Source organism: Haemaphysalis longicornis, unplaced genomic scaffold (assembly GCF_048455015.1).
Source record: "Haemaphysalis longicornis isolate Haplotype H1 unplaced genomic scaffold, Haemaphysalis longicornis Haplotype H1 scaffold_41, whole genome shotgun sequence".
NCBI classification, from domain to species: domain Eukaryota; kingdom Metazoa; phylum Arthropoda; class Arachnida; order Ixodida; family Ixodidae; genus Haemaphysalis; species Haemaphysalis longicornis.
This window is the reverse complement of record NW_027526365.1, coordinates 1,457,141-1,484,892: the sequence shown is the minus strand read 5'-3', so window position 1 is coordinate 1,484,892 and position 27,752 is coordinate 1,457,141. Positions and strand designations below refer to the sequence as shown.

At 47.5% G+C, this 27,752-nt stretch overlaps 1 protein-coding gene across 1 annotated transcript in view; it reads right to left on the bottom strand.

Annotated features, from left to right (window-relative positions):
- Positions 1-27,752, bottom strand: part of LOC144137589 (death-associated inhibitor of apoptosis 2-like) — a 176,353-nt gene that overhangs the window by 74,670 nt on the left and 73,931 nt on the right. The window contains exons 6-8 of the mRNA XM_077669512.1: positions 25,884-26,065; positions 8,871-9,049; positions 2,583-2,708 (exon numbers count right to left, since the gene is read on the bottom strand). Coding sequence (XP_077525638.1) covers positions 2,583-2,708; positions 8,871-9,049; positions 25,884-26,065 — 487 coding nt within the window. The remainder of the gene's footprint in view (positions 1-2,582; positions 2,709-8,870; positions 9,050-25,883; positions 26,066-27,752) is intronic.

Genomic DNA, 27,752 nt, shown 5'->3' with positions numbered 1-27,752 from the left:
TTCTGCCCCCTAGGTGAGTACCAGTAAGATACAGCTGTCATATACTTTCTTCTTTAGGAACAATGGTAGGCTGCCATTCATTATCTGAGAATGCCTGCCGAATGCACCTCACCCCATTCTTATCCTTCTAATTATCTCTGCCTCATGGTTGGGATCCGGGGTCAAAACATCGCCTAAGTAGATATATTCACTTACCACTTCCATTGCCTCGGTACCTATCTCAAACCGCTGTCCTGTCCCGAGGTTGTTGATCATTACTGTTGTTATTTATTTATTTATGCTAAGGTAGTTCTTTCCTGTGCTTTGGGGTGGTAGCCAGCGCCACTCCGACTACTCGGGGCGAAGGGGACCTTCTCTTTATTATCCGGGCAGTAATTCGAGCATCTAGGACATTTCGATAGCGGTCGACCAGCGTTGAGCCGTCTTAAGATACCTGTGGCACCTAGACTACCACAACCGAGACTCTCGCTATGCATGTAGCGCGTATTCCACAAGGGCATCATAGGCTTTCTGAATAAAACGTCTAGTTATTGAATGCAAATTTGCTTTTCGTGGACTTATGTTTCCCTACATTGCTCAAGTTGAAGAAAAAATTTGTTCTAAAAATTTTAAACATCGTTTATTAACCGTTGGTGTGTGGGAATTTGGTAAGGCATTCAACTGCTTTGTACGTTCTTATGACAATAATAAGAACATTGTGGTATCCACCACATGAACCTTATTACATTGTATATTGTTACGAGGCAGAAGCATGGAAATACAATGTATTCACTGAAATTACAATGCTGAGTGATGCCAGCGAGAGCACTGAGACTCTCTTCGTCCTCTTCAAAAATTCAGCCCAAACAGCACAGAGCCTTAGCTGTCCTTATTGTCTTGACTCAACTGCTCCGTGACAACATAGAAACTTCTTGAAAAACATTTCTGGACACGTAATTTCGAACCGCACTATATATTTCCGCGTGATCTAAAGAGCCTCACTTGGTTCCCTGTTGTAATACAAGCTACGGACTTAGTATTGAACTGTATTACGTCCCTGTTGCGTTCAACCAACTTGTGGGCTAATATTTCTAGCCTAAAATGAAAATGCTCAATAAAAGGTATTTTACAGGTGGATACTAAATGCCCCATGCTCGCATGCCCCGCTATGAATGATTCCATGTCTTTTTATGTGCACTTCACTAGCCAGAATTTTTTGCTGTCTTGTTTTGTTTTTATTTGACATCTAATGTCTTATTATCTCATTTCTAACTACCACCAGGGTGCGCTGTTCCAGCCCTACTTGGCATCGGCAGGCCAGCCTTTCGGCCCTATTTCAATAACAAATTAAAACATTTCATCGTTCTCATTATCATATCTGCAGAAAAAAATGAAGTTCGTGTTAGCAAACAGATCTCTATGAAGCGAGTAGAAACTGCCTCCGTCTTCCTGAGGGGATTTATCACGCACCCTGTTATAAATGCACATATGAACAATATAATTGATGTAGACCAAAATACAAAGTAACGTATGTATGCCGACCGTGCCACATTACTACAATACCGCACTACACTACACATACACCAGAGCATTGATGTAAACCGCGGTCCATAACTACGGCATGCAGATGTGGCTATCTAATTGGCAATGGCTACAAATTGATTTATTTATTAAACTGTAGATATAAATTTATATTCCAAAACCTATTTCCATCGCCATTTTTTTCCATATAACCACCATGGATTACACCAAATAACCATATAACATATATGACAACCATATAACAACAATGAATGAGAGTGACTATTAATCCACCAATAATTTTAACATTATGGAGTATTAACCACTGTACATTTCTACAAATGAAAATTTTGGGCGTCTTCTCTTGCAGTTTTGTCACTAAAAGCATTAAATTTATAGGTTATATTTTCCTTTCAGTGTCCGCTGCTGCTTCCGCTAGGGCAGTTTTTGTTTTTTACGCAGTGTCTGCGCTGCGTTGCTGTCTCCATACATAAATTTCTGTGCCAGTAAGGTTCCCACATTGAACGTTTACCCCCTAAATATTTTCCTTATTTTTTACTTTATGGAATTTCCCTCATATAAATTCAAATTCCTTTTAATTCAATAAAATGAATGAATGAATTCTTTTCATGAATTTATTTAATGAATTCGTTTAATGATTTCATTAAATGAATTCGTTTAATCGATTAAAGTAAATTCATTTTATTTTGTCTCAAGTGAAGGATAGGTTCCCAATGAAAGCATTAGGAAATAAGTGTGCTGGTCACATATATCCCCTCAAATTTGATTTTTGGCTTTCTGAATGTTTGCAATCAATTTAACGCAGTGAAGAGTTGTGGTTGATATTGTACCACCGTGTCGTTCCTGTGGACAATCCTAGTTCATGGGGAGCTCCTTTTCAATAAGTCGCGTAAACAACGCATAATTATACATTACGTCAATTTTTTTCAGTGAGAAAACTCTGTTCATTAGGCGGTAAATGCTGTACTCATGTGGCTTCTAGCGAGTGCAGTGCGGAGTCTTCAATGGATCATGCACTGTGCGTATGTGACACTTGATCGCGGCTTCAAGTTTCCCCTCACCTCTGCGAGCTGCTCTTTGGGGACAGATGCTTGAAGGGGCCAGTTCAAGAACGTGCGCAGACGCTGCTGGAATGAGCCCTCCTCAATCTTGCAAAGGTGGCGATGGGCATCAGCAATGTCATCGTCCTGAAAAAATACACCGTTGAGCTGTCGCCTAATCTACGTCATGTAGGGAGTTTTCTGCACAACACATGTTGGCAGAAATGTTTGTGGCTCCTTCTGAGGCAAAAGGGTTTAACCCATTTTGTATCTGCTAACTATCACCCGAGGCTGCCTTCTGTTAGATATGTAGAATTACGGATGGCCGAGCGGTAAGAGTGACTACCGCGAACAGTAGGCCATCAGGCCCGCGAAAGACATGAGAACATGCCGAGCCGTTTGCCCAGAACGAACCGTCTTTATTTTTCCAAAACGGCCACTCGCCGCTGTGCAGGCTTGCCTGGCTGAACATAAAACTAACAGCACCGCGTGGGGGCGCTGCACTTGTACTAACATTGTAACACTTTTCCCCTCTTAGGGGGAAGACTATGGGGAGTACCTATTCACTGGTTTCCTAGTCCTCGTGCTACGTCGCAACTTCGGTGTGCTAGGCGTAGGCACGACAGAGTCACTGTTCACGTGCACACCACTGTTGAGCGCACTCCCGTCACTGTCAATGGCACAGCTACTCCGAGAGAAGCTACTTCCAAGTGGCTGCTCCTGATGAGGCACTTCCGGAACAGCTGGTGCATGGAGAGGCGGCGGCTCCAGCTGTGGTGGAGCTGCAGCGATAGCAGTTTCAGGAGAAGTCAGATGTGCGTCTGTCTGCACAAGGCGTAAGTGGTCGCTGTGTCGGTTTCCCATGGTGCCATCTTCAAAACGGACACTGGCTGATGACGGAGTGACGTCCACAACACTGGCAGGCACCCAAGGTGTACCCCTGCGGAAGTTTCGCGCATACACGTCATCACCTGGCTGCAGTGATGGAGCCTGCCGGGACCCTCTGTCGGCGTACAACTTCTGCTTGAGTTGTTTGAGAAGTACAGGTGCCTGCAGGCTTGGCCTCAGGACATCCAGCGGAGTCTTGAACATTCTTCCGGTCAAAAGCTCACACGGTGGCCGACCTGTAACTTCATGTGGTGTGGTCCTGTAGTGGAACAAGAACCTGGAGATCTGCGTTTGGAAGTTACCAGAGCCAGACTTCGTGAGTTTGTTCTTCACAGTTTGTACAACTCGTTCAGCTGCACCCTTTGAGGCAGGGTGATACGGCGGTACGAGCATGCGGCGTATTCCATTTCGAGTTAAGAGCTCAAGGTACTGGGCACTGGTGAAGGCAGGACCATTGTCGGAAACTATGACGTCAGGCAGGCCATGCTGAGCGAATGCAACTCTGAAGGCAGAAATGGTAGCTTCTGCAGATGTGGAAGACACAGGAAAGACTTCTATCCACTTTGAGAACGCATCCACAATAACCAAGAACGTGTGAACTAGGAATGGTCCCCCAAAGTCAATGTGAAGTCTTGACCAGGGTCGTTGTGGAAAAGGCCATGGCGTCTGCTGAACCGGCTGTGCAGCTCGATGTTGAGTCTGGCACGTAGCGCAGCTCTTCACACTGTTGGCAATGTCATTGTCAATGTCTGGCCACCAAACATGGCTCCTGGCAATCATCTTGCTCTTCTCTATACACGGGTGGCTGGCATGAAGAACGCCAAGAATTTGGGCCTGCAATGATCTTCGAATCACGACTCTTGAGCCCCAGAGTAGGCCACCCTCGTGGAGACTGAGTTCTGAGCTTCTGGTGTTGAAAGGGTTCCACTCTGGTCCCACTGGGAGGCTTTCTCTTTTCAGAACAGCAAGAACAACATGACCCAGAACTGGATCATTTCTTGTGGCTTGGGCCACAACACCAGGTGAAAACAGTCGCGGATATGCCTCCTCCATCAAGAAGATGTCAGCAGGTCGTGGTAATGCAATGGTGTCAGTTGGCACAGGCAGTCTACTAAGAGCATCAGCGTGGCCGAGCTCTTTGCCAGGCTTGTATACAAGTTCGTACTTGTACGCAGAAAGCTTCAGAGCCCACCTGACCACTCGAGGTGAAGCTTGCACAGGAACGGGCTTGTTGGCACCCAGCAGTCCAAGAAGTGGCTTGTGGTCAGTGTGTGCTTCGAACGAGATTCCCCACAAGTACTGGTGAAACCGATCCACACCAAACACTAAAGCCAATGCCTGCTTGTCGAGTTGACTGTAGTTTTGTTCTACTTTTGACAAGCTTCTCGAGGCAAAAGCAATGGGATGTTTCCGGCCATCAGCATCTTTGTGTGCCAGGACTGCACCTATACCATAAGGCGATGCGTCGCAGCTGAGGCAAACAGGCCTGGCAGGATTGAAATGCACAAGAACTGGGGCTGATGTCACCAAGTGCTTGCAGGCAGTGAATGCATCTTGGTGTACTTGTCCCCACTCCCACTTCTTCCCTTCACAAAGAAGCAAGTGCAGTGGACGTAGGAGTGACGACAGATTGGGTAAGAAGCGCCTGTAGAAGTTGACAAGTCCCAAGAAACTCTGACGTTCCTTGACATCTTGAGGCACAGGAGCATGCAGAATGACTGCTACCTCGTCAACGTTTGGGGAAAGGCCTTCCTTGCTGATGATGTGCGCGAGATACTCAACTTGTGGCACAAAGAAGTGGCATTTTTCAAGTTTCAGCTTGAGGTCAGATTCCTGAAGCTTGCTAAGCACAGCACGGAGGTTGCGAAGGTGCTCAGCATCGTTTGCGCCAGTTATAAAAATGTCGTCGAAATAGACTGCTACGTGTGGCAGTCCCCTGAGCAAGTTCTCCATTTCACGCTGAAATATGGCTGGAGCAGATGAGACGTCAAAAGGCAACCGGGTGCACTGAAACAACCCCATATGCGTCGAAATGGTGGCATACTCTCTAGAGGCCTCGTCAAGGACAACTTGCTGGTAAGCATCTCCCAAATCCAATTTTGTGAATTTCTCACCTCCAGCAAGCACAGTCCACAGGTCCTCGATCCTTGTAATGGGGTACTGTTCTACTGTTGCCACTGGGTTTATGGTGACACCAAAGTCTCCACAGATTCTGATGCGTCCATCCCTTTTGGTCACAGGAACAATAGGTGCAGCCAACTTTGCTGTCTTGACTGGAAAAAGAATGGAATCTCTTCTTAATCTTTGGATTTCTTGAGTGACTCCATCTGTCAAGGCATACGGCAGTGGGCGTGGCTTGAAGAACCGAGGCGGAGCATCTGAAGGAACATGTAGAGAAGCTTTAGCAAACTTGAACGTACCCAGGCCTTCTTCAAACACTTCGGCATAGTCTTGGACTAGGTGTTTGATGTCGGAAAGTGCGTGTACCTTCACTTCAACGTCGGAAACGCCGATGCCCAGCTCACGCATCCAGTTGCGTCCGAGAAGAGTGGGCGATCCGTCCCCAGTAAGAAAAATAGGTAGGTCGGCCTCCTTGCCATTAAACTTCACGCTGACGTCAGCTTTGCCTTGAACCTTTTTCAGTTCCCCGTAATAGCTTCGCAGAAGCACTTGGGACGTCTGCACAGCAACCGAAGGCAAGAGCTGTCGAAGACGCGACTTGGCCATGACGGAGACACTTGCGGACTTCCATTTCCACTTCCATGCGGAGCGGCTTGCCGCAAACGTCAACAGTGACGGTGAAAGGCGGAGGCGGCGTGGCGTAGTCAACTTGCCCCATGTCGAAAAATTCGGAAGATGAAGTTGTAGCGCCGTCCTCCTCGCGGACGGTATTCACACGATGACGGTTGCTCGACGACGGTGAACTTCGTGCCGAGAACAAACGTGCCTTGGGAGGGCTGTTGCTTTGGGCTTGGCTGTCCTTTCGTCTCGTATTGCACACCTTCGCCAAGTGACCTCGTTTGTGGCAGTAATTGCAGACTGACTTCACATGCTTGCAGTTTGATGCAAAATGTCCGACCCCGCAGCGGTAGCAGGTGACGCCCCCCGAGCCTGATGAGACACGGTGAGTCGAGAAAGCGCTGCTTGTGTTAGCTTGGGCTATCTCGCCTGCGTCCTTTTTTGCTGCTTCCATTGCCAGGGCGGTCTGCACGGCATCGTCGAAGGTGAGGTCCGGTTTTTCCAGCAGTCTTGTTTGGACGTCCGCGTTGTTTATGCCACACATGATGCGGTCGTGGAGCATGTTTTCGAGTTCAGCACCAAAGTTGCAGTGCTCGGAAAGGCTCTTTAGTGCTACGATGAAGTTGCTGACGGATTCCTCTTCCGCGCGAACAGGCGAGTTTAAACGACAACGCTGCACGACGGCAGATGGCTTCGGACAGTAATGGCTTCCAAGAACTAAAAGAATCTCCTCCAGCGTCTTGCCACTGGGCTTGGCGGGCTTGACCAAATTTCGGAGCAAAGCATATGTTTTCTGGCCGCAGCAGCTGATTAATACGGAAGTACGCTTTTCTGGGGCGACATCATTGGCCAAGAAGAATGCTTGGAGCCGGTCAACGTAACAGGGCCAGTCGTGTCCTCCCCCCTCGAACGGCTCGAGGTTGCCGAAACTTGGCATTGTGAACGGATGGCAGAGTGGTGCGGGAACGAAGACTCACGTTAAACTTCTTTCATCCTCGTCGCCAGTTGTTAGATGTGTAGAATGACGGATGGCCGAGCGGTAAGAGTGACTACTGCGAACAGTAGGCCATCAGGCCCGCGAAAGACATGAGAACATGCCGAGCCGTTTGCCCAGAACGAACTGTCTTTATTTTTCCAAAACGGCCACTCGCCGCTGGGCCAGGCTTGCCTGGCTGAACATAAAACTAACAGCGCCGCGTGGGGGCGCTGCACTTGTGCTAACATTGTAACACCTTCGATATGTTTTACACAAGGGTCATCCTCTGGTTGTTCGGGTCAGACAGAAGAAGCCTGCGGTGTCGTTTACGGCATCGTAAAGGGCCAGATAATCCACCTTAAAACACAATAAATCTTGAAAGTAATGTGGGTTATACACAACAGTGCTATACGAAGAATATGAAACGTATGCTAACGGATAGCTCAAGCTACAGCGCAGCAAAAAATACACACAAGGACAAGGAAGGGACAAAAGCAGCGATGGCTTCCAACTGATAGTTTAGTAACAGGGAAAACATTTATATATATATAGTAACACAGCAGCTTAAAAGCAGATAAAGAAAGATGATGAAGATTGTGTGTACTGCGCTTTAAAACAAATCTTTCTACCTCTACCAGCCAACGGTTCCTCCGCGGCATGCGCGGCAAGAACCTCAAAACGCGACTGGGGAGTGGGAGGGCGGTTTTCACTCAAGGAGCACATTATAGATGGGGCGGTGAATGGTTACCCAGCGTTGCCCGCGCGCAGCGGCCTCCTTACATTGGCGGTTGCGTCGGCTGGGTGGTTTATCGTCTGCTTTAGCGACGCTTGTTTCCGGCCGGTTTTGGCGGAGCTTCGCGTCCATTACGCGCTTCCTTCGCACGCCGGAGTAACTTGTTCCACAGCACCCCCTGAGTAACCTGGACCTGACGGAATGAAGCGGTCGTACGGCAAAGATACGTTAAGGGTTAGTTTGTAGCGCGGAAAAACAAAATGAAGGAATCCCATACAGACATCTTGCCGCTAGAAAAACGCTACCGTTTGTGCACTGCTTGCCACGAATGGGACCCAGTTTTCTAAATTGGTGAATACCAATTCGGTCGTGTTTGAAGAGTTATTGCTAAAGACGAAAGGAGCAACTGCTTCTGGTAAATGTAGGAGTTTCCTCAGCTTTCTCGCAGTTCTCAAACGTGCTAAAGTAACTTGTTTAAATCGGTAGAAATGGGAATCACTAAGGTGACATGCCGAATTGTTTCGGTGTCTGCGCTGGTGTCGCGTGGTGGTGTATCCCCAGGCTAGCACATAAGCATGGCTATTCCGCTGTTCCACCATTTGAAAGACGCCCTCTCTGGTTTCGTTCGGCAGACGCACGGCCGGGCTACAGCGGCAGCGTCCAACGCTCTAGCCCTTCCTTCGACGACGCTGCTGCGTTCGGGACACCGCCATCAGGAATTACAGGTAACGGCTGGTAGAATCTCAGGTTTCACCCTTCGTAGAGCCATGTTTGTTAATTCAAGTGACGTCACATGGGCAATTGTTGTGGGTACAGTTGAAAGCTTTGTTTTCGAACCACCTTCACAGCGTATATAGATTGGAGCCAAGTTTTTATTTTTATTTATATTTATGTTTGTTTATCTGTTTTTTAGCTGTCGTGTTACGATATCTTACTTGTATATAAAGGTTTAAAAATAGAAGTTGTAGTTTACCGAATTCAGGTGTGATCGATGCCCCTGTAGGCACTGCTTGATGAAGTCCTTGCCCTTGCACATCGCCACAAACTCACAGCGGGGGAACCAACGGGCATGCTCCTTCCACGGGTCGTCCGACTCGCGCCAGCTTCCCAGCTTCACGCCACAGTGAAAACACACGATGCGGTCCTTCTGACCTGTAGCGAGACGGCGGAAGGGGATAAGAACACCAACTTGTGAACCGACAACATATTTTACAAACAGTAATTCATTTAGTAGCGATGTGGAGGGAAGATAATTTAACAGAAATGGCGAGGCTGGGATTTCAGCGAGCCCAAGCTAAATCCTGGTTATGATGTTCGCTAAAGTAACGCACATTGGCGGCGTCTCCCGCTAAAAAGGAGAACGAAATAAAAAAACCTACGGTTCAGGCGATGGATGATTTGTACAAAATATTTTCACCCCAATTGACGGCCTGGGAAGGCAAAAACGTCACCAAGGTTAAACGCTGCTTCGGCATGTCCGTCCTGTCTAAGATACGTGATTTGTTCCTCCAGGCCTCAGCGAACGGCTGGACGTATGTGTGTGCGAGACGGGAAGCATTTACTGAGCCTTAAAAGTACGAGGCGATCCTTATTCCAGGAAGCCATCCGCCGACATCGCTGTCGTAGCCCAGGTCACGTGGAGTGTTTTGTTCTCGAAACGACTGGTGGTCAACGACTACCGCAGCTCAGGGAACGAATTAGTTTAAATGGGTGTTAGGTCGGTGTTTCAATTTCAATTCACAGTGACTTGGCGGAGCATGCGTAGTTGTTTGCATAATTCACATGCGGTCGCGCCCATATCAGCAACAACAAACGGATTTCTACAGGGTGTACAAAAGTACAGCTTTTGATTTCTCCTAGCGAATTTTTGTTGGCCTAGTTAAGTGATATATTAGGGTTTGGTAGTGTCTGCCTTGCAGTCATGTAATATTAGATAATTGAATGCTCTGTAAGGAGAGGTGGGAAGGCGGCCAGAACCTGAGTAGTTCCATGGGGTAGATCTCGAGCCCGTTCTTGGCGAGATTGTTACTCGCCAATGAGCATAGCGCAGGGTTCCAGACGATTTTACTGTGGCGCTTTGGATGATGTCTGTGTATCGCACGGAGGATGCTGGGAGCCACCAATTCCAACAAGAAGCTTACAGTACATACAGAGCATTGGGCGATGAAAAGGACGATGCACAGTCCTTCTGCATCCCTCGGCAAGTACAACGCCGCCTGTATAAACATTGCCTAACGCGTCACGCGCCTTTCATTGGGAAGGGTGGGGACGCTTAGTTCAGGCACTCATCCGCTATGTGGCGCGCGCCGGCGGACATCCCGCCTTACGCCACTGCTCAGCAGTCGCGAACGCTGCACCCACTTCTATAACGTGTGTCTGTCAGCTTGCCTGTTGTGTTTCAAGAGCCGTTTCGCTCACATCTTACCCGCGAAGGGGCGCTAGTTCTGGGGCGCACTGGGGATCTCGTTCAACGCGTCGCTGGCTTCATACTTGCTGCATTTTTGGAAACGTAACTGACAGAGGGGGAACTAAAATAGGGTATGAACATATTAATTGTCTGGTATACAAATAGCGAACAGAAAAACGATAGTTTCAGATGATACAGCCAATATCTTGGTAATATTTTTCTCTCTGGAGGATTTAGGAAAGAAAAATTGTGACACATTTTTGTTCACGGGCTCAGTTCTACAATTACTTTCCAAAAAATATCACGTGCTTGTAAATTTCAGATTACAGAAAACTAAAGGATAAGAAGCTGAGGGTCCAGCCATGCTGTCCTGGTGCTTCTACAGTACAGCCCTCAATTTCATTAGTGCCTACCGATGCGGAGTGCGAACAGCTTGGACAAAACAAGGCCGAAATGCGGAGGGGACAGAGGGGGGGATGCCCACTCTACTCAAAAAAGAGGAGCAAAGTGCGCTAGCGCACAGGTGGTGTGGAGAGGAAGAGCGGAGAGAGTGGTGTGGAGAGGAGAGCTGCGGACGCCGGACGACGGAGGGTTGACTAAGAGAAGCTTCGCATCTAATTTCGGGGCCCTTGATCCAAGTAGGTAAGCACGCAAAGCCGGCATGAGCCTGCGGAAGCACGTGCAATTTTCCGTCTGTGGTAAAGGCGGTTTTATCAGTGACATACGAAGACAGACAGGCATGGAGAAAAACAAGAAGGTGTAGAAGTGCCGCCTGGGGACGCTAAACGAACTGTCAACTATTTTGCATAGTTTGCGAGAAGGGGCGCTGGCTGGCGGACAAGAAAGAACGCAGGAAGGCTACGGAGCGGGAAATGGTAGGAGAGAGCAGCAGGAGAGTGGATGGTTGGCCATTTTTTGGTAACGCGTTAGAGAATGATTATAAAGGCGGCGTTGACAAGTAAGGCCGGAGTGCCGTGAATGTTATAAGAGCATTTCCGTAATTTTTCAAATGAGACTTCCACGCAGCACAGCACTGGAGACCGATTTGGATCAAGTGCTCCACGTGTACTACTTACACGCTCCCTTTTACCATCTTGGAGCGTACCGTATGATTTGGTCCAAACGGCTTGTAAACGCTCGCAGCTTATGCAGCCAACAAACGGATTGCGCGTCGTGTGCGCCCCAATCCCATTCATGTGCTTTCTGATACCATGGGACGAACCCAAAGCGGGGCTAAATATTACGAACAACTGAAAAGTACCGAAACCAATGTCCAAACATTTTCGGAATAATAGACGAGCACAGAAATCGTCAACGTAACGAATTACCTGCACCACCCCGACCGGTTCCTTTTCACAATAAATTGAGCACGTCGCACGCACTGAGCAAATCGTGACCTTATGTAATTCAACCTGAGAGAGGGAGAACGATCTTTAAGGAAGTCTGGCGATGTTTGCCGGGCTAAAATGCCTAACTTGCTGCGTTAGTTGATGAAGTGATGAAGATGATCGCGATGATGTACAAGAACTCGATGTGCACAGAAAGGGTGGGTTATTCACAGCGACTGGTCTAGACCTGTGTGTTGCAGGTACTTGATCACAGCTTTTGTAGCCGGTAAAGCACGTTTTGGACATGCCCATGGTTCTACAACGTCCTTTAGCTGAATGTCCACGGAAAGCGGCAGTCCGAAAGATACTGCGAGGGACACTCTTTGAGCACTGAATTGAGCACATTCACAGGTTAGGTGCTGGATGGCTTCTCGCACATTCCAGTGCGGGCAGAGTGGCCACGTAGCTCGTTTCATCTTAAAGATAGATAGATAGATAGAAACTTTATTATTCATGGGATGGTGGGCCGAATGAGCCGCCTCGGTCCAGGCAGCTGCTGAGGGCCCTGATGATGTGGGCCGCCAGTTCCCGTTGCTATTGGAGACTCGCCGCAATAGCGAGCCACTCTCCGATGTAATTGTGCGGTTGGGTAGGGTTGTAGGGGCACTCCCACAGAATGTGGTCCTGGGTAGGGGAATAAGGCAGTGGGGACAGAGTGGGACAGGGGTGTCTGGCGTGCGTTGGAAGAGATGGAGCCGAGTGGGTGTGTGCAGTGTATATGTTTGCGCCTGCCGAATTACTACTTGCTCGCGACGGGTAAGCCGGGAGTGGAGAGGAGGGAACGTGCGGCGTGTGCTTAGAATGTCTGCTAAGGTGGGGAGCGGAGGGGGAGGACAAGGATTTGTGTCGCAAGCGTCGACAGGGGCCCGGAGGAGAGCTTCGCGGGCAAGGTGATGAGCGCGTTCGTTCTCTGCAACGCCTGCGTGACCAGGGATCCAGTGTACGTGAAAAGGCCCTTTAACGTTGTTGAAGAGAGACAGTGAGCTGTTTCAAGAACAAGCGTAATGCCTCCCTCATCTTAAAGAGGAAGTTGCGCGTGCATGCGACATTCAACCGCATGCGATGTAGAATTGCGTCTACCCGCTTCGAGAGTCCTGGTGGCATTTTGAATTTGCTGTTGGGAGCGATGGAAGATGGCGGCGCTCAATGACGTGATACGTCATCCGAGGCGGCACGCTGCATGTTCCATGCCACGCTGGATGCAAGGACAGATGCAGCTCACCTCGATAATAGTGCTGATATTGCCGACGCACGAGGGTTATGCGTTACAGATGTAGAATGGCCGTCTTCACATTGCCAGTTATTCAACAATGAACGGGAATATAGTGAACTGGTATGTGATAGTGCGCTTGTAGAGCTTGGCAACAAATAAGCAAGTTAGTTGGTCCGACGCCCGTGGCTACTGACACCGCGGGATAGTAGCCGTCACTTAGGGCATCACACGAAATTTAAAATCAGAAAATAACAGGAATGCCGTCTTTGAAGAACCTATTTCCAGAAAACATATCGCGTTTTTATGCGCCAATAGTGAAGGGGAAGCAAAACAACACGCGCTAGTAATGAATTCGTTTGTATTCTTATTTTTATTTTTATTTTATTAAATTTATTTAATTCATACTGCGGACACAACGTGGTCCAAGTAGGAAGGGCACGTCACGTATACCACAAAAGTAATGATGTACATCATACGAAAATGACACTTCGTTTTACACGCTACAATACACTTCGTTATGTACACAACAATAGGCTTCGTTCTATACACTATAATACAGTTCGCTATGCGTTGGAACAATACACCTGCTTCTACAATACTACATTACACTTTGTTCTACAACACAAGGAGTAACTTACGCCAAATAAAAACAATACACTTCATTCTACATACGTTATAATAAATGCGATTCGCATAACTTGTTTCAGTCCGGCACTGTTTGTGGAAAAAAGAATACATAAAGGCATCGGTTCTCGCAAAAAATAGGCTTAGCAAATGGGGATGGTGATGTCGTGTGTTTTTGTTGATAGAAAATATAAGTACGGCGATGGATCGCCGGCGAGTTTACTATCAAGTAATGAGTGAAAGAAATCCAGGCGCTGTTCGCGTCTCCGGGATTAAAGGGTCTAAATGTCATTTGCAGACATCAGCGCGGAAGTTCAATCCGACGGTAAGTATTTGGAACATATAAATCGAACAGCTTTCCTTTGAACCCACTCAAGTTTGTTATTATTAAGCTTAGTGTAAGGGTCTCATACAATGCTTGCGTTTTCCAGTTTAGGTTGCACAAAAGAATGATAAATGAGAAGCTTTACATTGGGAGGACAGGTACGCAGTTTATATCTTAGAAAACCAAGTTTCCGAAAGGCAGCTGAGCATATGTTGTCTACATGCAAGTTCCAAGACAAATTACTAGTTATCGTTAGGCTCAAATATTTGTAGCTTGCAACCTCTGTCAGAGTTGAAGACCCAAGCTGGCACGTATTATATAGTGGAACTTTCTTACGTGTCAAACGCATGCACTCTTTTCTGCATTAAGGATCGTTCCCCACTCATTGCACCCCTGATAGATATTATGAAGGTTTGAGTTAAGTTTATTTTGATCATCGAAAGAGTTAATGTCCCGTAACAAAACACAATCGTCTGCAAATATTCTAATTTGTACAGAAGGGGTGATGACATATACAATATCATTAATGTATAAAAGAAAAAGCAATGGCCCCAGGACGCTTTCTTGGGGTACACCTGATGTGACCTGAAAAGACTGCGAACGATGTTCATTAATAGCAACAAACTGTTCACCGTTATTTAGATAGTCAGCAATCTAGTTTACAAAGATTTCGGGAAGGCCAATACGCTTACGTTTCAAGATAAATTTGTCGTGTGGAACCCTGTGGAATGCCTTACTGAAATCCAAAAATATTATGTCAGTTTGCCTATTGCTATCCAGGTTAAGTGCAAATGAGTGAATTATTGTAACCTGTTTTTGTCACGGTCGAATATCCCTTTCTAAAGCCGTGCTGAAAATTGGTCAGTATTGAATGTTCAGTCGGAAAATTTACAATTTGTGTAGCAATTATGTGTTCTATTAGTTTGCAGCGAGGTGAGGTCGAAAATGTGGGTCGATAATGTTGAGGCGACAAACGATCACCTTTCTTGAATACAGGATTTCCGCGTGCGGCTTTCCAATCACTTGGTAGCTTTGATGACAACAATGAAACATGGAAGACTTCATGCGGGAATTTCCCGACATGTTCACCATATCTTCTTAGGAACACATTTGGGAGATTGTCAGGTCCACACGACTTTTTGGAATTAAGATTCAGAAGCATTGAACAAACACCAGAATAAGACAAGAAATACACTTCGAGTGGATTGAACACGTTACCGTTTGATGATACCGTAATGATCATGTAGAACGAGACGAACATCCCGGTAAAAGTTTCCGTTCTGTTTGTGCTAGGGCCAAGGAAGTGGTGCTAACTAACTGAGTTTTCAACCTAACACACATATGAAGCATTACCCAATAACAAGCCCTACACACAAAACTTTTTTACACCCTTATTTGCCGAAAAGGGCGTAAAAGTCTTGTCCTATGGCACACACCTTTAAAAGGTCTCTCCACCAGAATAAGATGGAAGGTACAAAAGGATGTGCTTTTGAACACACTAAAATAAGAATGTAAGGCTGCTTAACAACCTAGAGTAAAGATGTGGGCAGCGCATCTATGCGTGGCAATGTGGATCGGCTGAGGGCGCAGCATGAAATGAAGCTACATTCAACATGAAGATGTCACACTTGGAGCACATGTTTTAATAGCGGAGCTGTTATAAAAACCGTAAGTTCGGGTTTGCAGACAAAATACCCAGAAAAAACGGAGCTCTCGTGAGCGTTTGCCATGGGGTGACCACGAAGTCTTCCCAGAACGAGCAGTGGTTTTAGCAAAAAAAAAAAAACAACTGGTGAAGACCGTGAGGACCGAGAAAATGACGAGCGTTCGTGAACGCGTGCCTCGTTTCCACCGTCAAGGCTAAGGGTCGCGTAGTAGCTTTAGCAAAAAAAGTTGCAGGTGACATTCACAATTAGCTCTTAAGATATATGACGCGATAGCGTTACTTCGGCATCGAGGGGGCATTTTGGAACGCAGTTGTTGCATTTAGCATTTATGCTTATCAAACACTGAAGTTTATCGACTACCGCTCGGCTATGCGGAACTGTTTTTAATCACCGTGGCATAGGAGAAACATGGGTCATCGGCGCTTGTAGGGCTTCAGACAGAGGCGTTGAAAGTTGCGGCTGCGGGTTATTGGCCAGTTTGAGCAAGAAGGCGACAGTAACAGTGCTTAAAAATTCTGAAGGGTCGTGGCATGACAGATAGTTTTTGTATAAGACAGAGAGAGACAGATCTTTGTTGAGTACGATTTAGTCAAAACTTGGAAAATTGGGGTTAAAGAGACGGTCGCCCTAAAGTTTTTAATCCGACGTTCAGAGCCACAGAATAACCTTATGCTGATCCTGCAAGCTGAACAGGGTAGCCTGTCATGGAGCGATGTAAAGGGAATGTGTAATGTTTTATTTTTTTACCCCTGCGCACATCTTTGGATAGGACGAGGTTGCGTAGGAGAGAGTGACTGTTTCGCCGAATTTAGCACAGTTTTAAGGTGATGTCGGACTGTTTCAACAAAACAGCTTCGCTTATCTACATTTGTTGATATATGTGTTGGTTCGTACCCCGTGCGCAGAGTTTGCGATTCATCGGCGCTGGGATCGCCGTGTGGCAAGAGGAAGGATGGTGTTCTTTAGGCGTAGGATCCGGATACGTTTTCATTTTTCCGTGATGGGACTGTGGTAGTCCTCGTCAACACGTAGCATGGTATGCGATTTCACGCATATCTTGGTCAGCTACGTCGTTTCTTTCCAGAACCTTGTGTCCTAGTGTAGCGTGATGCTAACTCTTCGGGCGTTAGGTACTCTGCGGCAGCCGATACCCTAATGGCCATTCAGCCTTTGTAATCACCGCTCAGGGACTATTCGATAGATCCGCTAGGCGGATCCCGAAGGATGGGTCATATTTCCGCTTTCTTGCGTTCCTGTTTAGAGGGGTAATGGCCTCACAGCGATTGTCACGGTGGTCCGCTGGTATAGTTGTTGCCTCAGCACGTTCGAACGTCTCGGCTTCAGCGTATACCACATTTTCAAAGTTCTTGAACTTTCCTCAAAAGAACTTGGAGCTGAGTTGTCGTCTGTCCTTGCGTAAATTTGAACCTATGTTTTTTGGTAGGTGGAGGACTTTTATGGAAAGCCGATAAATTGGCGACTTATTCTATAGGGAGTCCAGATGTTTTTCTCTGAAGATGAACCTGTTTTCCGTATGACGGCAGGTCCTCATATTTGAGAGTTTTAGAATACCGTTATCATCTTTACGTTACCATCTACCGTACTTGCGGTAGTCTACTGTGGATGTGCGACGAGGTTTCGTGAAGCGTAACCTGCACAGCCTTTACCGTCGCCACCGCGCTTCCCGAGCAGGCGAAGTGTACCGTCTCGTCGTGATTATACCAAATGTAGTGAACTCGGTGCCTATGCTCGGTACAGCGCATAAAAGTAATCTTAGTTGATGATGTTTACTAGATTTGCCTGGTTAAATTAAGCTCAGGAGCCCAAGAAAAAACTATTCCTTGCTGGATGGGTGAGCGAAATGGTCACTCCTATTCGTGCTAGGCCTCGCCCTGCTCAGATATTTCAGATACTTTTCTGAGCTGACAAAGCGCTTTTACGCCTTTACAATTCTGCTTGGTAAGGTAGTGTAGGTTATTGAGTAATTATTCCAACATATTCAACCCATTTCAAGCAGAAATATTTAGCTAAGGCGTAAATTATAGCTTACCTTGATTCCAAGTGTACTCAGACATCCCGATTGATTTTTTTCAAGCTATACAGGTGATGGCTACAATATTATCAAAAGAAATAATGTGATTGAGATTGCTTCGCCATAGAAGTTGAACACTCAAGCTACTTTAAGCGAAAGCAAGTAGCTGTGAGCAACAAAGTTATGCGTGATTTGTTTCTGTAATATAGCATCAGATGTCGCTACGTGCGCCACGCTGGGCGGTAAGCCACAATACGCAACCGCAAACGATGTGCTAAAACGTTTCCTACCGTTTTCAGCGACAAACGGAAACTCCGGCACCCGGCAACACTGTAAATGGTAACGCAAACACGGTAAATATATGGTAAAACTGTCTAGTGCTTTTCCTCAGACGTTACTTTTGGGCTGGATGGATGGATGAATGGAAACAATTTTATTGATAGCCTGCAGATCGACGCCCTAGAGCGCCGCGACGCGGTCCTCTACATATTCATGGCGGAGTTCTCTACTCGGCTTCGGCTTCTGCTACTTCTGTCATTCGTCGCCCGTGAAGGCGCCTCCCCGCCGTTTTCGCTCGGCTTCAGATTTCGGAAGCCCCCAGGACCTGCTGTTCGGCCCATAATTGTTATTCTTAGTCGTAGCTTGCCATCGCTGCTTCAGCCTCCACGGCAGTCTTCCCTTTCTTGTTGAAACTCTCCGATATCTTCATAGGTATTGCGTGACACAATTTAAAGGCCGTTGCAGTGATCACGGAAATTGGGAGGTTGAGAGCTGCCCTGTATACAGTTCTGATATGCTGCCTCGCTCAGTGCGGGTAGGCTTCATGTACGGGAGGCTGCACTAATTATAGCTTATGACCAGTGCCTGCAAACGTTTTGTCCCTTTTTTGCTTCCTGCCCTACCCCATGTACATGCGTTTTGCAATGTGGTCCGAATGATTCAAGATATCAGGTATTTCAGCAATTATGAGATTGATCTGCCGCATCTCTGTAGGGCCATGCCAAGCATTCTTACGTGACTGTTTTCTCGGATCACATGAGGTTTTTAAGTTGGCCACACGGCGTTATTCATAGTTTGCCAGACATAAGTTGCACCGTTAATTGGAAAAGCGTTTTTTAAATCGGAGTTACACGCCATATATAGGGCTTTATTTTTACTGGAACAAATTAGTGTGCGTTTCTGGATATAATCCAGGGCTCCCCTGGTTTTATTGAGCCTTGAGTTATTTTTTGGCCAAATTTTTAGCTGGGTGACACAATGCTGGCGCCGGCCTTATTTTCGGTCATCAGAGAGGCGCTATGGTGGTGTCGTATGTTTCCAGCCTGGCTGGTGTCCATATATGCCGAACATGAGACTACACAAGGCATGTAGAAAGGACATGCCTCCGCAGCCGCGTTGCCTGCTGAAACAGCGTTTATTTTTTTGTCTGGGCTGTAGTACCACTGTACTTCTTACCGAAATTTGCCGCTGCTCTTATTTATGTCGAGCCATCGCATCTAGCTGCATCCACTGCAGTCTCCTATAAAAACAGACAGCGTACTTCCGCGGACGCTTGATGAGGACGGATGATAGTTGACGGCGAGCAGGCCACGGTTAAACTGAAACATGAGCCTAATAACGTGGTCGCGTTAATACACCAGCACTGTCGTAAGGCGCTACCGGGCGTGCAATGCTTGACATCAGGAACACCACGATATCGATGCATATGGTGGTGAATAATTCTAGCACAGTGCAAAGCAACTACGGAAAATGTAAATAAACAATTTCCAACTTGTACACATGCATGGTTATGTGTCCTTCACTGCTCATATATAAAGGAAAACTGCAGCTTCCCTGTGGTTCAAGCCTTGCGTAAGTTAGTGCAAGCGTCGCCAGTTCAGCTGGTGGAATTCTACAATGCTGAGGATGACTTTGCATCACAACTCCCCACGAAGAATACGACGACCTATTCGATGTATATAACAAAGATTACTGGAGCCGCAACTAAGCACATAAACATTGATACTGAAACTTAACTCTGTGTCCGGCAATTTTCACCTATAATAGCTTCGTCATTCAAGTCTAGCGCGTGCGTGCTAGGTTCCGTGATTTTTTTTTCTAACTGTAAACTTATTAACGCACACATAAACCACGTACGTAGAAGGTTACAAAGTATTCAGTAGTAGCTAGAAGAGCAGACGTGATTGGTTGCAATTTTGGTAAAAAGATTACAATGAACACAGAACGACGAAAGTCAAGATAATTCAAGGAAGAATAGACATTGTTCTGTGGTATCCAAACTGACTCGTTTGGTATTTTTAAAAACCCGAGGCTAATAAAAAAGAATGACGAACTCTTACGACAACCAAGAAGTCTATATATCACATGTCAAAAAAATTTAATGGGCCTCACATGCGCGCGACAATCTCGAATATTTACAGCCGCTCGAAGTGGAAAGGGTGAAACAAAGCAAAGATATGCTAACCGGTTAAAATCTAAACATTTTGCATTAGCTTAGAGATTTACATGTCTGCGTCTCTACTCGTTTGTCTTGTATTTCCTAAGTGCGTAGCTGCCTCGACCGAGCGTTCTACGCAGTTCCGTGTCAGAGCCTTGTGTTCCAAGTGCGATAATAATCAATTTTACTTTCCGCAGAAAATGCCGCCATGCGGATTGCTTGCGAAGAGCGCACTCAGCTGCATCTACCCTAGCTTTCCAGAGGGAGTGGAGGCTTCTGGCAAGAACGCAGTCATGAACAGCACCCCAACTTGAAGTATGCGCAGTATGACCTCCTGCCAGCGAGCGAGCCCACTTGGAGGGTCTGTTCTTCACGGAGGGATGCCAGCGCGAGTGGAACGATGCCGATCTTCCTTTAGTTTTCCGGAATGTTCATATGGGTCTGTTGTTAGCAAATGCAGCGGAATTGGAACTATCCTTCGGAATATGGTCGGTGATAGCACTACGCTGGATCCAAAAGAGTACAAGGAAACAGGGGTACGTTTCCAGAAGTTTATGAATGTCTCTTGAGACAAACAAGTTTGAGGCTACAAAGCGCAGATCCCGCATGAGCGCCGTTGAATCAGTGTGAATTTGTAGAGTAAAACTTCCTGAAGCTTCAAGAAGGACCGTTATTAGCGCCTGCGATCTGTCCAGGATGACTGTTAGCTCCGCTAGCATAGAAGGCATCGCGCGGAGTGTTTCATAAAGGCATGTTTCGTTCGCTTTTGAATGAGAAGGGCATTTGATCGCCGCAGTGAAAACGCCGTCTTGGGCTCCAGCGTCCACAAAAGCCTCCACAGCCTGGGGCTGGTTCACAGCCGCTGGTAATGGTACGCCCACGGAATGCGCCTCTGCGTTTCCGGTCGACTGACTGTGGAGTCTAATGAGCGGCCGGTTGTCGTTCAGTTGATGCTACAGCAAAGGCGGCCAGGGTAGAGGGTGGGCCGGTAAGCCGGGAAGAGAACGGCCCATGTAGCCCGCGAAAGCCGCCGCCTCAGCAACAAATTAAGTTTGTGCTTACGGGCGGAGCGACGTCGATGTACAAGCTCATCCTGGGTATCAAGTTGAGCTTCTGCCTGAAGAGATGGTATAGGCTTTATTTGTGGGAGGCAAGGTATCATCCCCATTGCAGCTCTATTAATTGCTTCAAGTCTGGCCCACTGCGCTTGGGTCACGGAGTAAAATTGCGGCTGATCGAGAAGTCGAGGCTGAAGTATTGACCCCACCAAGAGTCGGGCCCTTTCAAATGAGGAGCCTCCAGACTTTTAAATGCTGAGCATTTCTGTTACTCACGATGTCACCCGCATTGACGTCCGTAGTCCGCACCCCTCCCCCTACACTATATATAAAAAAATACTATCCGCCGCATGGTTTCGATCCCTCGACCCTGCGGGCGGAACGCAATGTACATGGTGCTCTACCCACTGCGCCACAAAGCCGACACAGAATGGGAGGCTACGAACGCGCCTTATATCCTTGACTCATTCAAACTACGTCAAGAAGCTGCTGATACAACGCATTCACTACCACCAACTCCCCAAACACTAAACGTTAACGCAATACACCCACCCTCTATGCGACGCATTTAGTCGAGTCCCCCTTTACTGCTGACGAGCGCTCTCTCGTCAGCAGTTGCCACAAGTGCAACAACATTAACGTAACGCAAAAAACTTACGTCGTGCGCCCCCGGAAATGCTCTGCATTTGATCGTGCCCCTCGCGAGGGGGATGTTTCACTTTTTTGTGGAATACGTCGCATAAGATGTAGTATTTGACCTGCTCGTTAGCGGGCAAATCGAAGCCACAAGGTAGCTGACCCTGACGATGAAATCTCGAATCCCAGCACATGAAGAGAGGTGGCAGGGTACCCAGGCTGGCCGGAGAGTTGCAGCGCGATCGGCGGCATCTCTAGTCCACGACAGATCCAAGCAATGGTCACGGATAGAGTGGCTGTCTTTTCGACAGAAAGAGAAAGACCAGCGTATTCAATCTATGGCTGGCTGTCAGTTAAAGCTTGTGGCTGGCTCGCGGCTTGCCGAGAGAGGTCTGGGTGGACAGTACACACTGTAATATCGTCAGCGTACACCAGAAGGTGCAGGTATGATATGAAGCCTAAGTGCCAGGGAAGCGGCAGCAATACTACATTAAAGAGTAACGGTGAAATCACCGACCCCAGAGGCACTCACTGACGGGCCTAAAATGGTCATAGCTAGTAGTACCACCAACCTCCCTACTGAAAATGATCATTTTGTCAAGGAGGTCCGGATGAAAGAGCGGAACTTTTCCGGGACAAGTAGGTTTTGGAGAACTTCTAGGATAGCTCTGTGGCTGACGTCATATGCCTTCGGAATGTCCATGGCAAGCAACGTCCGCACTTTGTGGGATCAGCCGCTGAGTAGCACCATTAACTATAAGTGCTCAAGTCCATCCTCTGTGCCAAGGTTCTGGTATTTGGCCTGACCTCCGCACCTCATTGATGGAATGGAGGAGACGGCTCAGGGCCGGGTCGCATGGTTCTTATAAACCTTGTACATAACAGAGTCTGGGCAGGGAGCTGACCCAAGTTTCGCTTGGTCTGTCACAGCCAGAAACTCTGCCATGCTGAAAGCCGATTGTACTCCACGGACCGCGTCATCAGAAGCAGAGGTACCTACGTGATTCGGCTGGGGAAGCGGGCACAGGATGCCAGCAGGAACGTTGTCAAATGCCGGGTACAAGGCATGAAGCACATCGAATCAAATTGGTCCGGGTTTTTTCCTGATGCCAGGCACGCACTGGCTGCTGCATTCGGAGTGTGGCCGCCTGATTCCATTGCCCGAAAAGTGCTCCCAATAGATGATGTGGTGGACGAAGGGCCGAGCGACTCACTCCAGCTAAGCCACAGTAGCCGTGGAATACTTTACTCGTGTCGTCTGGCCGCAGCGGTCAAGCGTTGCAAACATTTTCGAGCCGGAACACGCGAGGGATCTCGTGAGGCAGCCACTTCAGCCGGTTTGCGCTGGGACAACAGCTGCAAAAGTCAGAGGTGGGACTGCTCTACCCACGCGTCCTCCGACTGGTACTGCTCAGAGCTTCTTTAATCACAGTCGTGGGTTCTGTGCTGGGCGCCGTGATGGTTGTATTGATGTTGCACAGGAACTCATCCCAGTTTACGAGAGTATAGCTCCGCCGAAGCCGATGCGTCGAGTTCGGGACAATGCCAAGCCTTATAGGTTGATGATCACTGCCCCAGCAGTCGTCCTCTCGCTGTCGAGATACCGCATAACTCCCGAGCCACCAGGTTAAGTCGGATGAGTAGGGTGGCACCTGATGATGAGGGCATCGATACGTAGGACATGATACCTCATTTAGTAGAGCGAGGTGAGCATCGTTGAAGTGTTCACGTAACGTGCGTCCACGTTTACTTGAGGTAGAATATCCCAGATCACAATGGCACGCATTGAAGTCACCAGTGAGAAGTATAGGACAGACAGCGTTCGAACGGTGCAGAGATGTCAGCCAGCGTAATCGTAGCCGGGGTGCACGTCCGCTGTGTGGTCGCACATAACGCGGTACAAGAATTATTGCGCACTTAGGCAGCGGCACCTTTACCGCAACCACTTCTTGTCTAGCCGTGCACCATGTTTCTAGTGGAATCGGAGTTTCTGGATATGTCGTGTGCGCATAAACTGCAGATTTGCCCGGTGGCGACGTGGTGGAGCCCCAAGGCCCACAAGGTATGGACTAAAGGAGCAGGAGGAGACGAAGGAAGAGGGGCTGCGTGGCATAGGCTGCACAATACGATTGGTTTTTGATGGAATTTTCACCGAAGCATCGAGACATGCGGCGAATTTGTAAATAACCGTTGGGCCTATTTATCATAAAAACACAATTTTTTCGGAAATATGTATTTGCGGACATCTGGTGCAGCCAGGCCAAAATGCAGTATTTATTCAACAATGCCAATCTGCTCAGCATTTCTACGGTGCGGATACGGTACGCAAGCGAAGGGGTTGCACCATCTTGCACCACCGAACGCGTTTCGGTGTACTTCAGTTGAGACAAAATTAACACTCTTTCTCTGCAATATTGTTAGATTTGTACACTGTAGTGGCAGATGTATAACACTTCCTCCCAGAAAACCACTTCATTGCAAAAAACCCAAAATAAAAGTACTATTTTTAGAGCTTATTACAGAGGTGCGGAGGACAAAACGTGAAACTAAAAGCCTTGTGTGTGAAAGCACATATTCCTCTTCATTTCGAGATGACGGCCGCGTACTGTTTCTGCTTTCCAGTGGCCAGCTTGAAGTTGAATACACCCATATTGTTCATTGCCCAACGCCAAATTTTTCAAGGCGTGTGCCGCTACCCCAGGCTTCATTGCGCTGGCTGTTTAGGGGTTTTTAGAGCTTTTGGTGTTCCGAATGACGGAAGAATATAAAATTTTTGAACTTGAATTTGGTGACTCCAGCTTTGGCTTCCTGGTGTCCTTTTTTCCGTGACTGTTTCAAAACTGATTCTTGGAGCTTTTTGAACAAACTGTTCATACCACTGGGTCTCGCTTTTGTATAACGAATGTGACCTGGCCTAAGTTATTTTTGATTTGTCTACCAACGACTGTTGGTGAGCAAACATTCTCAATATTTTTTGTATAACATGTGCCAAACGTTGAAGGAATGAAGGAAGGAAGGAACGAAGGAAGGAACGAAGGAAGGAATACTGCAGGAAAGGCAGGCAGGTTAACCAAGTAACTGTCCCATTGGCTACCCTACACCTGGGTACGGGGGATACGGGAATCGAAAGGGCAGTGAAGTACCGTGGGGTATTTCGAAGGCGAGAAAGTAAGGAAGAAACTCGGAAAAAAACCTGTCAGAACAGTACAAAGCAAGGGCAGTACAAAGCAAGCGCTAAAATAAATCTGCGTAAATTCTGAGAATTGTCTACTAATGCATAGCATTTTATGCCGCTTGTCTAAAGCGCAAGTCCTCTACAGGCAAATATGGCTTTACCTTCAATGCAGCCATATTTTGAACTGTCTTTGGCGGGATTTTCTGTATATTATTCGGTTTCTGTGGTAGATGTATAAAATTCATATTTTTGATTTTGTCAGATCTGTTTTGTGAAAGTTGCATTTTTTATATTTTTCTGTTTTTTGGGTTTTTCAAAATTCTGTTCCACCAATTATCTCCATTACCACTACTGTAACGACTAAAGACGGAACTTCCGATAAAATCTGACGTTGTGGAAATGCAGGGCGTTACACGGTTCCCGATTTTCGCTATTTCTTATTCGTATTTTGAGCGCTGTTTTGCGGATTTTTTTGCTTATTCTTATGGTTCTGGGTAGATGCATAAGACGAACATTTTTATTTTGTCAAGTCATTTTTGGGTAATTCGTTTTTAATTCTTCGTAATTTTTGGTTTTTAAAAATTCCGCCCGAGCAATTATCTCTACTTACACAAACTTCTGCCAAATCTGCATTTCTGTGGAAATGCCGGGCGTTAAGCGGTCCTGGCTACGCAGGTACTCGGTAAAGGATGCAGTGCACTAAAAAAAATTCTCAAAACTAAGGCGGTAAGCTGACAAAATTGGCGAACGAAGGACACCGCACTCTAGTAATATCCCTACGACCGTTCAGATAGGCCCGTGTACTTCAAAAGCGAAGTGGCGCTTTTGTGGCCTTTTGGGACTGATTAGAACCGCAAACGCTGCATACAGCAGCTTCAGATTTTTTTGGGCGTTCCGCACTCTCTCCACAGCATCGTAGCAAATCGTGCGTGCTGTGCAGTGCACGAAACTCGCCTTCTGGGGACATGCAGGGGCGCAAGCCAATGCGTGCATGGACCGCATCGCTGCGGCAATAACGACTGACCGGTGTAGAAGAAGCCTGCCTCGACCAGCTCCTGAGGCCGCTTTGGAGACGTGGAGGGCCACATTTCGAAGGAGCGCATGCGTGCATCGGGCGACGCCTGCGCTGGATGTTTGGGGTGCACGATCAGAGGGGTGCTTGGCTTGGATAGCACGGCTACAGGCTCCCTCAGCAAATTGTTGCCCCTGCAGAGCAAACATGTGGGCGCACAAACCCACACCCACGTTAGCATCACTAAAATAAACCATGGCAGTACGATCGCTAAGCACATGCACTATGTAATTATTGTTTTCATTGTTGGAACGCTGCCGCTTATGTGGTTTTCTGCCGCCCAAGGTTGCTTTGATCTCAACACAAACTGCATACAAATGTATACCGTGTGTTTGCGCCCACTGGGCATGGACCTCTGGAACAGCAGTTTAACATATAAGGCGCCCTTTTATTTTTTACCGGCGGCTTTTAGAGCAGTTGCCTCATGCCATTACCGTCCAATTCTGTGAACAAACTTTGCTGCCCAAAGCATTACCTTTAAGGGAACAACAATAGGAAAACTCATTAAACTGTGACAACAACGACTCGGCCAACGACCCCGTACAATGACGAAAGCATATTCAAGTGATAATAATTACCGGCTACGTTTGAATTCTCCTTGCCCGAGACATTGGCAGTGCCGCTAGTGAAAGTTAGTACGGTTGAAGTTTTCTTGGCGAAAAGCAAAAACACTTGTGTGTCAAGCGCACTTTTTAAAGATTACCAGGTGGTCAAACTCACTCCAGAGCTCTCCACTAGGGCGCGCCTCTTAGCCTGTGTGGCTTCTGTGCGTTAAACCCCATAATCAATTATGCGGTTCAATTTCGGGCTAGTTGGTTTATCGTGACTCAGGCTACAGCGGAAAGAAAGCATACACCAGGGCAAGACAGGCACATAGGCAGCGCTGACTTCCAACTGAATGTTTATTCAAAGAGTAAACCTTTGTCTAGATGTCATACATGGCGACAAAGCAGCATAAAACAGACAAAACATAGATTACAAAAAGGAACTGGCGATTACAATATTCCGTAACGCGATATTTGGGTGCAGCAGCAGTACGCTGAGGGAGCACTCACTCCTGGGTTCTCTCGATGGCAGCTATGGTAAACCTCTGCGGCGGCCGCGCGAAGTGCGTCTCAGGAAGGCACCGCAAACTGCGTCTTAAGCGAACGCACATCATAGTCCCGCGCACGCCGCCCTCACGTTTTCGCCAAGTGTCGCACCGTCGAGCGCCTCGTGTGGGCCCAGCATATTGCCCTTCCCCTCCGCCACCGCGCACTTTCGGAGAGCGCTGGCTCGGGCGGCATTGGCGAACAGCCCTCCGGTCGCAATTTCGCGACACTCTCCTGATTTGCTTTCCTCAATCGTTTCATTTTTTTTCACTCGTCTGTCCACGCCATCGTTCCATCGGTTACGCCGACAACCGGCTCACCGCAGAGACGGCCGCCAAAGGGCTGCGCCCTAAAACGCAGTCCACTTAATCCGCCCGCCATTTCCATCCAGCGCCGACGCGTGCTTCGTTCGCGTAAGCACCGAAGATGTCGACGTCGAGGACTGGGTCAGTCTCTACGAGCATGTGAGTGCCCACAATCGCTGGGTAACCTCATGGTCTACCTAAAAGGTACGGCGAAGATGTAGTATGGTACAAACCACGCAACCCTCACAAGCTGGGATAACTGCAAGACGGAGCTGATTAACCTCTTTGGCAAGCCGGATGGTCGCTAGCTCGCCGCTAAAAAGAAGCTTGCTTCGCGAGCGCAGACGTCAACCAAGCTGTACATCACCTACATCCAAGAAATACTACCCTTTCCCAAAAAGAGTATATCCACGTGACCAAGCAGG